This window comes from Terrapene carolina, unplaced genomic scaffold (genome assembly GCF_002925995.2).
Source record: "Terrapene carolina triunguis isolate 2854851 unplaced genomic scaffold, T_m_triunguis-2.0 Scaffold454, whole genome shotgun sequence".
NCBI lineage: Eukaryota > Metazoa > Chordata > Testudines > Emydidae > Terrapene > Terrapene triunguis.
This window is the reverse complement of record NW_020664805.1, coordinates 1,543,954-1,554,562: the sequence shown is the minus strand read 5'-3', so window position 1 is coordinate 1,554,562 and position 10,609 is coordinate 1,543,954. Positions and strand designations below refer to the sequence as shown.

Sequence of the window (10,609 nt, the reverse complement as noted above, 5' to 3'; positions counted from 1 at the left end):
AGGGCGCCGGGGGTGCAGGGCCCTGAGTCCCCCCACACTCCGCGACATCCTGTAGCTAGTTTGAGCTCATTTTGTGCCTTTGCCTTTCTAATCTTGCCCCTGCATTCCTGTGTTGTCTGCCTATATTCATCCTTTGTAATCTGTCCTAGTTTCCATTTTTTATATGACTCCTTTTTATTTTTTAGATCATGCAAGATCTCGTGGTTAAGCCAAGGTGGTCTTTTGCCACATTTCCTATCTTTCCTAACCAGCGGAATAGCTTGCTTTTGGGCCCTTAATAGTGTCCCTTTGAAAAACTGCCAACTCTCCTCAGTTGTTTTTCCCCTCAGTCTTGATTTCCATGGGACCTTACCTATCAGCTCTCTGAGCTTACCAAGATCCGCCTTCCTGAAATCCATTGTCTCTATTTTGCTGTACTCCCTTCTACCCTTCCTTAGAATTGCGAACTCTATGATTTCATGATCACTTTCACCTAAGCTGCCTTCTACTTTCAAATTCTCAACGAGTTCCTCCCTATTTGTTAAAATCAAGTCTAGAACAGCTTCACCCCTAGTAGCTTTTTCAACCTTCTGAAATAAAAAGTTGTCTGCAATGCAGTCCAAGAATTTGTTGGATAGTCTGTGCCCCGCTGTGTTATTTTCCCAACATATATCCGGATAGTTGAAGTCCCCCATCACCACCAAATCTTGGGCTTTGGATGATTTTGTTAGTTGTTTAAAAAAAGCCTCATCCACCTCTTCCACCTGGTTAGGTGGCCTGTAGTAGACTCCTAGCATGACATCACCCTTGTTTTTTACCCCTTTTAGCCTAACCCAGAGACTCTCAACACTTCCGTCTCCTATGTCCATCTCTACCTCAGTCCAAGTGTGTACATTTTTAATATATAAGGCAACACCTCCTCCCTTTTCCCCTGTCTATCCTTCCTGAGCAAGCTGTATCCATCCACACCAGCATTCCAATCATGTGTATTATCCCACCAAGTTTCAGTGATGCCAACAATGTCATAGTTGTATTTATTTATTACCACTTCCAGTTCTTCCTGCTTATTACCCATACCTCTCACATTTGTATATAGGCATCTAAGATACTCTCTGAGTGCGGTTTTCCAGCCAGTTGTGCGCCCACCTTACAGTCGGTGCGTCTAGGTGTCCCTAGTTTGCTCATGAGGTCTGTTGAGACAGTATGAAAAGCCTTCCTGCTGCCTTGAGGAGTAGGAGAGGGACAGAGACTGGGTTGGGTCAGGATCAGGGTTGAAGGACAGAGACTGCGATGGGTCAGGCTGTGGCTGGAGTGAGATCAGGGCTCAGGGACAGCAAGCAGGGTGGACTCACCTCTTTGAGGAATGCCCTCTGGGTCTCCTCATCAAAGCGGATCAGTTCCTTCATGACCATCACCTCGCCTGTCTCCCGGTGTGTCACCTGGCAGAGAGGGGCAGAGTGTTGCAGCCACACCCCGCAGCTCCCTGCTGCAAGGAGCATTTCTCAGCAGGGTGGGGCTGCAATGGATACTGGAGTGGGGCAGGGCCCTCACCTCTCTATGGCAGCCACTGGGAGACCCACCTCCCCGTGTGGGGGGAGAGGTACAGGATAATGGGGGGACAACGGAGCTGAGCCCATCACACGGGTGACACTGGGAGAAGGGACAGGGATCTGCAATGCAAGCCCTGACAGTGGCCTGAGGGTCCCGGCCACTGCTCTCCTGGGCTCTCAGCTTAGAGAGTGGGGAGGGGTCCCCAGGGAGTGGGGGGCAAGAGGGGAAGCTGGGTTACCAGATGGGTGGGTGTGGGGACCAGCAGAAGCCCAAGCTGGGTGAGTGGTACCTTAATGGCCTGTCCAAAGCAGCCCTTCCCCAGCACCTCGCCGTGGATCAAGTCCGAGGGACGGAAAATGCGGTGTGTGCGGGAGACGACGCGGAGCGACTCGGAGCGGCTGATGTCCTTGCGCTGGGAGGCAGGGGAGCCCAAGGAGCTGGAGCACGGGGACTTGTCAATGCTGCAGCTCCTCCTGCAGAGCCAGGCAAAGCACGCAGCAAGTCAGCTGGGCCATTGCCACAGGGGCCCCAGGCTCTATCCCACCGGAGCTCTCACCCCCCCAACCCTTTTTTCGGCCCACCCAGCAGCATGCTGGTCATGCTTGTAGCTCTGTCCTTACATGACTGTCCTCTGGCTCACGGCGCTGGCCTCACAGCCAGGCGTGCAGGCCGGCGAGCGCTGGGGGCTGTGCAGGTCAGCCAGGGGGCTGCTCTCCAGCGCCGACTCTCGGGCCACCACCTCGTGGGGGTCGTGTTCTATGGTCAGCTGGAGGAGGCGGCTGGTCTCCTGGATCAGCAGGTCAATCTGCAGGCACAGAGTGAGGGATTCAGGTCCCTGGGCAGCTGCCTGGGCCCTGCCGGCCAGCTGGGGGAGCATGAGGAGGGGGCGTACCTCGTCCAGCGGAACATGCCTGATGGGGGTGCCGTTGATCTCCAGGATACGGTCCCCAACGTGGATGGAGTTCTTCATGTCGGGGCTGATGCAGTCAGGGTCCACTCTGGGGGCAGGGCACACACAGTGCAGTGAGCTCCCACCACACCTGCACCGGGACAGGCTCACGGAGGTCCCACGTCCAGCCCCCCGGATGCAGTTCCAGGGTCCCAGGCATCCCCACCCCATACAGTGAAGAGGCTTTCAGGTCTCACCCACTGGGGGCAGAGCAGGCACCAGTGCCCCCCACCCCCCTGCATACAAAATGACACCTGGTCACCCCCAGCACCACAGGCTTATGCCCCCTGCAGGAGACTGGCCCAGGCACCCCCAGCCCCAGCGGCTCCTGTGTCCTTCACTTGGGGGGTGGGATTCTCCCCTGTTCTCAGTAGGGGGCGGATTCTCCCCTGTTCTTGGGGCGGGGGTATTCTCCCCTGTTCTTGGCTGCTCAGTGGCCCCTCAGGCAAAGGGGCTGGGGGGTGGTGGTTTCGGTGCTGCACACACAGCTCCCATTGCAAGTGGCTCTACCTGGGCCCCTCCTTGCTGGCACTAGATGGGACGTGAACTCCCACCCCTCAGAAGGGTGAAGCAGGGTGTGTGCATGGGGTGGGGGGGCTGGATTCAGTCTGCAGGGCTCTTTGGCCTCCTCCCCGTGCACAGAGCTGTGAGAACTGGCAGAGGGGCTCCCACTGCACCAGGGAGATCCGTGCCCACTAGCCCCAAGTCAGCTACCTGTGGAGTGCTCCCGCCTCCCTGCTGGTGCTAGAGCATCGTCCCCCTCCCTCGGGGCAGATACTTACTCTCGGACCCGGACTGTGTGGGAGTGTTCTGAGCCACAGCCCTGGGAGCTGCAGTGCTGGTCGATGGACACAGATAACCCTCGCTTCCCGTCGCTGCAGGCCGGGATGGACACCAGCGTGACAGTGTGTGGGATCCGGGCGCCCGGGGAGTCCGGCAGGATCTGCTCTATCACCGGGGTCACCACCATCTGGTAGTAGCAGTGCCCACTGGGAGGGGTGGGGAGGAGGGCAGCGGGGCAGAGACCCAGCGGGGGGAGACAGGAGAGACGCCATGAGCAGTTTGTTAGCAGTTTTCCTTTGCAGATGGGCTCAAGACAAGGGGGACCCACGCGCTGGCCCATGGAGGGGAATAGCTCCTCCCAGGAGAGGCAGTGAACAGCGGGCTGGGGCTCACCCCGTGATCCCTAACAGTGCATTTCAGTCTGTGGCATGTCCCAAGAGGGATTCCCAGCCTGGTACCCATAGACTAGGCCTGTCCCAGGCGGTGTGAGGGGGACTCGCTGAGCACCCACTCTGCGAAGTGCCACAGCTGGGCTATACTCTGCCCCACTATCACCAGTGTGTCCAGAAGGCTGCACTGGGACGTGGGCCCAAGAACAGGAGCACAGTGGGGCCATAGCAGTCCCAAGAGTTAGTGTGACAACACAGGATGGCCCAAATCAGGCCATTGGCCACTAGACCAGTACCCCCCTCCCACATGCCGGAATGGACCAGCCTATTGGCCACTAGTTCGGTATCCCCCCACCCGCTGGAATGGATCAGCCCATTGGCCACTAGTCCAGTACCCCCCCACCCGCTGGAATGGATCAGTCCATTGGCCACTAGTTCGGTATCCCCCCACCTGCTGGAATGGATCAGCCCACTGGCCACTAGTCCGGGGTCAGCAACCTTTCAGAAGGGGTGTGCCGAGTCTTCATTTATTCACTCTAATTTAAGGTTTCACGTGCCAGTCATACATTTTAATGTTTTTTAGAAGGTCTCTCTCTATAAATCTATATATAATATAACTAAACTATTGTTGTATTGTAAAATAAACAAGGTTTTCAAAATGTTTAAGAAGCTTCATTTAAAATTAAATTAAAATGTTGATCTTATGCCGCTGGCCCGCTCAGCCTGCTGCTGGTCTGGGGTTCTGTTCACCTAGGCCGGCAGTGGGCTGAGCGGGGCCTGCGGCCGGGACCCTGGCTGGCAAGGGTCCGGCAGCCAGAACCCCAGACTGGCAGCAGGCTGTGCGGGGCCGGCGGCAAGGACCCCAGACTGGCAGTGGGCTGAGCGGTTCAGCCCGCTGCCGCTCAGGGGTTCCATCCGCTGGCTCCTGCCAGCCGGGATCCTGGCTGCTGGACCCACTCAGCCCGCTGCCGGTCTGGGGTCCCGGCCCTGCCCACATACAGTGGGTACCTACCTTCTCCCTGGTTCTGGCCCATTCTCTTCCTCTCTGCTCTGAGCTGAGGGTGGCAGTGCACTGAGCACAGGGCTGGGGGTGAAGGAGCAGACTAGGGGTTGGGGTGTAGGGTCTGGCCAGGAGCTAGAATGAGGGAGGGGGCTCAGGGTTGGGGCAGGACGTTTGGGTGTGGAGCGCTTACCTGGGCAGCTCCCATTTGGTGCGAGGGGTGCAAGTGGGAATGTGGGGGAGGGGGTGCAGGAGCTCCCGTTTGGTGCTCAGGGTGGGGCTGGGTATGTGGGGGGGTGCAAGAGTCAGGGCAGAGGGCTGGGGGCATGCGAGGAGGGTGCAGGTGTCAGGGCCTGGGGGGGCTGGGTATGTGTGGGGGTGCTAGAGTCAGGGCTGGGGTCGTGGGGGTGGTGAAGGAGTCAAGCAGAGGGCTGGGTGTGTGTGAGGGGGGTACAGGGCTCAGGGCAGGGGCCTGGGGGGTGTGCGGGGCTGCAGGGCTCAGGGCACGGGTCTGGGAGGTGTGCGGGGCTGCAGGGCTCAGGGCAGAGGGCTGTGTGTGTGTGAGGGGGGGTCAGGGCAGAGGGCTGGAGGTGTGGGCTGGGGTCATGGGGTGCTCACGGCAGGGGGCTGGAGGGGATATGCCCCTATTCCACCACCCCCCTTCCCCAAGGCCCTGCCCCCGCTTCTTCTCTGCCACGAGCAGCGAGCACGCTGACTCCACTCCTCCCCCACCCCCTCCCTCGCAAGGGCCATCAGCTGATCGGCTGGCAGGCAGGGAGGGACGGAGAAGAGGAGGAGGGGCAGGAACCCAGCACACTGCGGGAAGAGGCAGGGGAGCCGGCAGGACCAAGCTTCTAGCCCCTGCCCCCGCGGGAGGGGGCGGGGAGGGCGGAGAAGAGCGGGCCCCCAGCCCTGGGGTGGGAGGGGATGTGACCCAGACATGGGGGGGAGGGCGTGACCCCGGCCCTGGGGGACAGGGCCCTGGGGGGAGGGGCGTGACCCCAGCCCCACATACCAGTAGAGCTTGGAGCGCTCCACGAGCGCGTAGGTGTCGCCGTCACCGATGAATGCCCGGCAGCTGAGGCAGCTGAAGCACTCTGGGTGGTATTTCTGCTCCCCAGCCACCTGTTCAGGAGATACAGAGCGAGGGCTGAGCGTGCCCACATGGCTGCGCCCCCCACCGCTCAGGGAGCAGCCGGGCGAGCGCTGGGCCAAGCATCCTGCCCAATTCACTCCTCTGCTGTGACTGGAAGAGCCTCCTGCAGCTGGGCCTGAGTCCCACAGGCTGCTGGCCCTATGGCTGGACAGGCGCATGGGACTGGTTCATGGGGGGTCTAGGCCAATGATAGGGCGAGGCAGGAGTTACATCCTGCATCCCTGCTCTGAACCCCAGCAGCCCGAGCTTGGGCCCCCTCATGGTGCCACTGGCAAGATCCACTTCCCTGCTGCCCTGTGCTATAGCCATTCCTCCTCTCTGGTCTTCTGCCCATGGACACAGGGCCCCATTCACTTGGCACCAACATACAACACAGCAGCAAGGCCCCCTGAGAAACTCCCCCATGCAGGGGCCCTCTGGTAGGAGAGGAGCCAGCTCTGACAGCTTTGTGCCTCCTCTACAGGAACCCCAGCACCGGGGGCGCGACAGCAGCTGGAGCAGGTCTGGCCAAGGCAGGGCTTTGTTCCGCTATTCCTCAATTGCATTTGGGGCACAAGGGACGGCAACCCTGGGCCCCCTGGCAGCCCTGGGCCAGGCTCTGAAGCAAGATTACCCCAAGTCCTACCCTTCTAAGGGGTTGCACCAGGGACCCTGCCTTCAGGGCTTGGATCCCTGCTCCCCGCTGCAGGAGTCTGCCTCTCACTGGCCGTGTGCTGGGAGCTCATCCCCAGGCGGGGAGGGGGAGGGACGTGCGGTGAGGGGAGCCCACCAGGCAGGGATCTGTCTGTGAGGTGGCGTGGAGTGATGGCCTTGGGCCCTAGCAGGGAGGGGCCCGGCCCTTCTCTCCTGCTTGGGGAGCCAGAGCCAGGATCACCGGGCTCTGCTCTGGGCGCCTCAGAGAGAAAAGCCAGACAGACTCCGGGGCTGGAGGGAGCCCACAGTGAGAGGAGATTCAGGGAGCTGGCCAAGGGACAAGTAGGGGACAGGGACAGCACTAAGGCCCTGCAGAGCCCCGGCAGAGAGGGCAGCTACTCAGCCAGGGCTCCTCAGGAATCACAGGATTAGATGTAGTCAAGGAAAACGCACCCTGATGGCCAGCCCAAGGCTGCTGAGGGTGAGAGCTCTTCGCCCCTGGCTGGACAAAGCCCTGGGAGTGGCCCTGCCCAGTGGGGACAGCCTGGATGGGACCCAGGGGTTGCTCCCATTACCAGGGTACTACGTCTAGTGGCTGAGGTGGCAAAGAGCCCCTCCCTGCCCTGTGCTTGTAAACAAGGGGAAGTGCCCTGCGCTGCAGCATAGTCACATGGCTGGCCTCCCCAGCCCGGCCTTTCCCCGCTGTGGCAATGACAGCACTTGACTGAAGCACCCGGGGCGGGAGACGGGAAGTGCAGAGGCAGGGCTGCCCGGAAGGCACTTGCTGGCTCGGCTCCCTGGCTGGCTGGACCAGACCTCCGAACACAGCTCTTCTGGGGTAACTGCCTGGGCGGACCCGGGCTCTCCTGGGTGGACTGCAGGACATGCACAGGCTAAGCCCTGGGGTTCAGAAAGAGACTCAAGCATGGAGGCAAGCTGCCATGGGGGAACCCCTGGGCTCAGCCTGAGAGGCCCCGGGCCCGGGGGGGGGGGGCCCCCGGGGCTCAGTCTCAGAGGCGCCATCGATGGGGGAACCCCCGGGATCTGTCTCAGAGGCCCTGGCCCTGGGGGGAGCCCTGGGCTTAGCCTCAGAGGCCCTGTCCACATGTGCTGGGGAGAAGCTGTATAAACCCATCAGGACAGCGTTCATGAACCGAAAGGCAATCGATTGGCAGGTAGTGACTGTCGGATGTAAACATCCCCTGCAGCCCAAACCCTGCGTGCTGAGCGGGCGCTGCAGCCCCAGCACGGCACTGACTAGCACAGCTGCTCGCACAGGGAAGGTTGGGAGTTTGCCAGTAAAACCTGCGCCAAATCACTCCCCACAGAGCGCCCACCAGACAAACAGAAGCGAGAGGTATCAGCCGCTCTGTGCTGCCCACACTGAGTGAGACGCAGAGTGAGTCACGGACAGGGAGGTGAGACTGCCAGCGCTGTCAGCTTGGGGCTCCCCAGGAATAGAGGACAGGAGGTTTGAGTCACTTTTGACGTGACAGTGTCCCCTTAACTCCTGGGGCTGGAACCTCTCTCACCAGGCGTGACTCCACTGCCATCTCACTGGGGTCCCACCAGGGATGCTGAAACCACGTATTTGGGTTGTTATTGCTACTTCCACCAAGAGGGTGCGGCAGCCTTCCCCAGCACCCCTAGTTCCAGCACCCATGGGTATCACGACTGACCCCTTGTCTGCAAAGGGGGTGGATATGGAACTCGACCACCTTGGTGCACCCTGGCTATTCTCCCAGCTCCCTGACTAATTGCCACTTATCTGCCTCAGGCAAGAAATTTGAGGTTAAAGTTTCCATCCAAAATCCAATGACATTAGTGATACCAACAAGCCCCCCAATCCCGGCTCCAATGGCCAAGGGGCCCTGGTTGCTGGAAAGCAGCATCCTTCCTGGCCCTCCCCTTCATGGGCAGTGGCCGCAGCTCCCGGTCTGGCCCTTACCTGTAGCATGGTGCTGTACCAGTTCCCCTGCTGGTGCATGAGCCTGGCTTCTCCGACCATGGTGCTGGGTAAGTGTGACAGGCTCCCTGCTGTGTGTGTGACTTATTTACTGGCCCACTGCTGGAAACTACCCCCTTTCCAATGACCTCATCTCTAGATGACACCAGCTAGCACCGCCCACATCTTCAGCTTGAACCCCAGGTCATGTCCCACGCTGCCCCGCGGAGAAGCTGGGCTGGGAATGTCCAGTCACTGCTAGCCACAAGACCACCGGGTTTGTGGGAATCCCCAGCATCCAAGGAGCCCTGGGCCTGAGTCTCTGCTTGCCTGCACACTGTGAGAGCATTGATCTCAGTGCCGGTCTGGCTGGGCAGTGCTCCACCAGAGTAAATGACTGCACAGGGTCAGGCCTCGCACCCGGGTTGGGCTGACTGCACAGAGCCCTGTGCCCCTCACTTTAAGCTGTTCCTTAGGTGCACCCACATTCAGACTGCTCGCAGAGGGCGACGCCTCTGCTCTGGCGAATGGTACTTACCATGACCAGCCCCTTGGTGATCTGCTCCGAGCAGCCGTGGCACAGCTCCCCGAACCTGGCCCAATAGTCCTTCTTGCAGTAGAGGCGCCCATCCTTCTCATAATACTGGTGGGACAGCAGGGCCCCGCACTCGCAGCACCTGCAGTAGCAAGAGGGCGGATCACGGATGGTGCCCGTGACCTATCGGGATCCGAACGAGGGCACCATGCAGGTCTGACCCTCCCCCCCCGCCCAGCCACAGGAAAGCCACAGTGGGGCTGGGCTGCTCCTGCCGGGCGCTACCTCCCCAAACGGCTGCAGGGCTGGGCTCTGGGCATGGGGGCTGCCCCAGCTAGCGCCCGGCCCTCCACGCTGAGCTGCCCTCCATCCCTCCCGTATGGCCCTGCTGGTCTCTGCTCCTTGTCACCCACCCCAAACTCCCCTCCCTCACACACCTGCACTAGCCACCATGTCACTGCAACCTGGCAGCTGCAGACAGGCAAGCGACCCCCAGCCTCTGTGACCTTACAGACCTCACTCCTCACCCCCTCGCTACCCCACCCCCGGCCCTGCTGCTGTCCCAGTGACTCCAGGGGAATTGCACCAGGCGAGCATTGGGTCCAGCCAGCTTTGCCTGCCCTCCAGCTCAGGCTGCATCCTGCTGGCCTCTCCCAGGCCTGCTCCTTTCCCCTGGGCTGACAGTGACAAGGCAGGCGGCTCAAGCTCCCTCCCAGCACAGCAGGAGTTAATGCTCAGCCCCTCCCCCCAATTTCCTGGTCATGTCCCAGCTACACTCAGCCCCTCTCCCCTCCTGGGAGTGCCCCAGGGACATTCAGCCCCTCCCCCCATCATGTAACTGCCCCTCCCCCATCATGTAACTGCCCCAGGTTCACTCAGCCGGTCCCTCATTGTGTAACTGCCCCAGTGACCCTCAGCCCCTCCCCCATCACGTAACTACCCTGGTGACACTTAGGCCCCCTCACCCGCCGTGCAGAGTGAAGAGCAGACTACGTGGACGTGAGTTCAGGGCTGCAGCCTGACAGCGTCTGCGCAATTGGGAAGCTCTTGACCCCTGACCCCACCTGTGTGGGCACCTCTGAGCTGAGCAAGTGCTGGTGGAGAGTGAGAGACTGTCGCTCCCCTGGCAGGGGCCTGCCAGCCTCCTGTGGGCTGCTGGGAGAGCCGCCGTTCCAGCTCTGGTGCAGAGGTTCACACTCAGGGTATGTCTACACTGCATGTAGACACCCCCTGACTTGGGCTAAGGGGCTGTTTACTTGTGGTAAAGACATTCGAGCTCGGGCTCTGGGATCCTCCCACCTCGCAGGATCCTACAGCCCAGGCCCTGCGTGCCCGGGTCAGTGGGCGCGGACCAGCCGCTGGTGTCTAACTGCAGTGTACACATACCCAGAGTGATCAAAATCACTGCACGTCACTCTGTGCTGCCGGCGCTTCTCCTGGAACCTAGCACCTCTGGGGCAACGGGCAGGCTCCATAATGGAGACAGAGCCAAAGGCTCCATGGACTACGCTCCACAGGGGATGGCGATGGCTGGCAGACTAGGCTGTGATGGCCGGTGGTTATCAGCACTTACAGCACCACAGCCGCCTGCTGCCTTGGGGAGAGACCTGGTTCTACCGCTCCGGAAAAAGCCATCACCATCCTGCACCCTGTGTGCGGAGAGGCTGCAGCAGCCAGGCCAGGACCCAC

At 60.6% G+C, this 10,609-nt stretch overlaps 1 protein-coding gene across 2 annotated transcripts in view; it reads right to left on the bottom strand.

The window, feature by feature from the left end:
• LIMK1 (LIM domain kinase 1) overlaps positions 1 to 10,609 on the bottom strand; it is a 39,564-nt gene that overhangs the window by 11,880 nt on the left and 17,075 nt on the right. Inside the window, exons 3-9 of one of the 2 annotated variants that reach the window (XM_026658525.1) lie at positions 8,924 to 9,062; positions 5,667 to 5,776; positions 3,262 to 3,468; positions 2,423 to 2,528; positions 2,151 to 2,335; positions 1,820 to 2,003; positions 1,332 to 1,418 (exon numbers count right to left, since the gene is read on the bottom strand). In XM_026658525.1, coding sequence (XP_026514310.1) covers positions 1,332 to 1,418; positions 1,820 to 2,003; positions 2,151 to 2,335; positions 2,423 to 2,528; positions 3,262 to 3,468; positions 5,667 to 5,776; positions 8,924 to 9,062 — 1,018 coding nt within the window. Of the gene's footprint in view, positions 1 to 1,331; positions 1,419 to 1,819; positions 2,004 to 2,150; positions 2,336 to 2,422; positions 2,529 to 3,261; positions 3,469 to 5,666; positions 5,777 to 8,388; positions 8,450 to 8,923; positions 9,063 to 10,609 lie in introns of those variants that run through there. The other variant, XM_026658526.1, reaches the window with a different exon arrangement.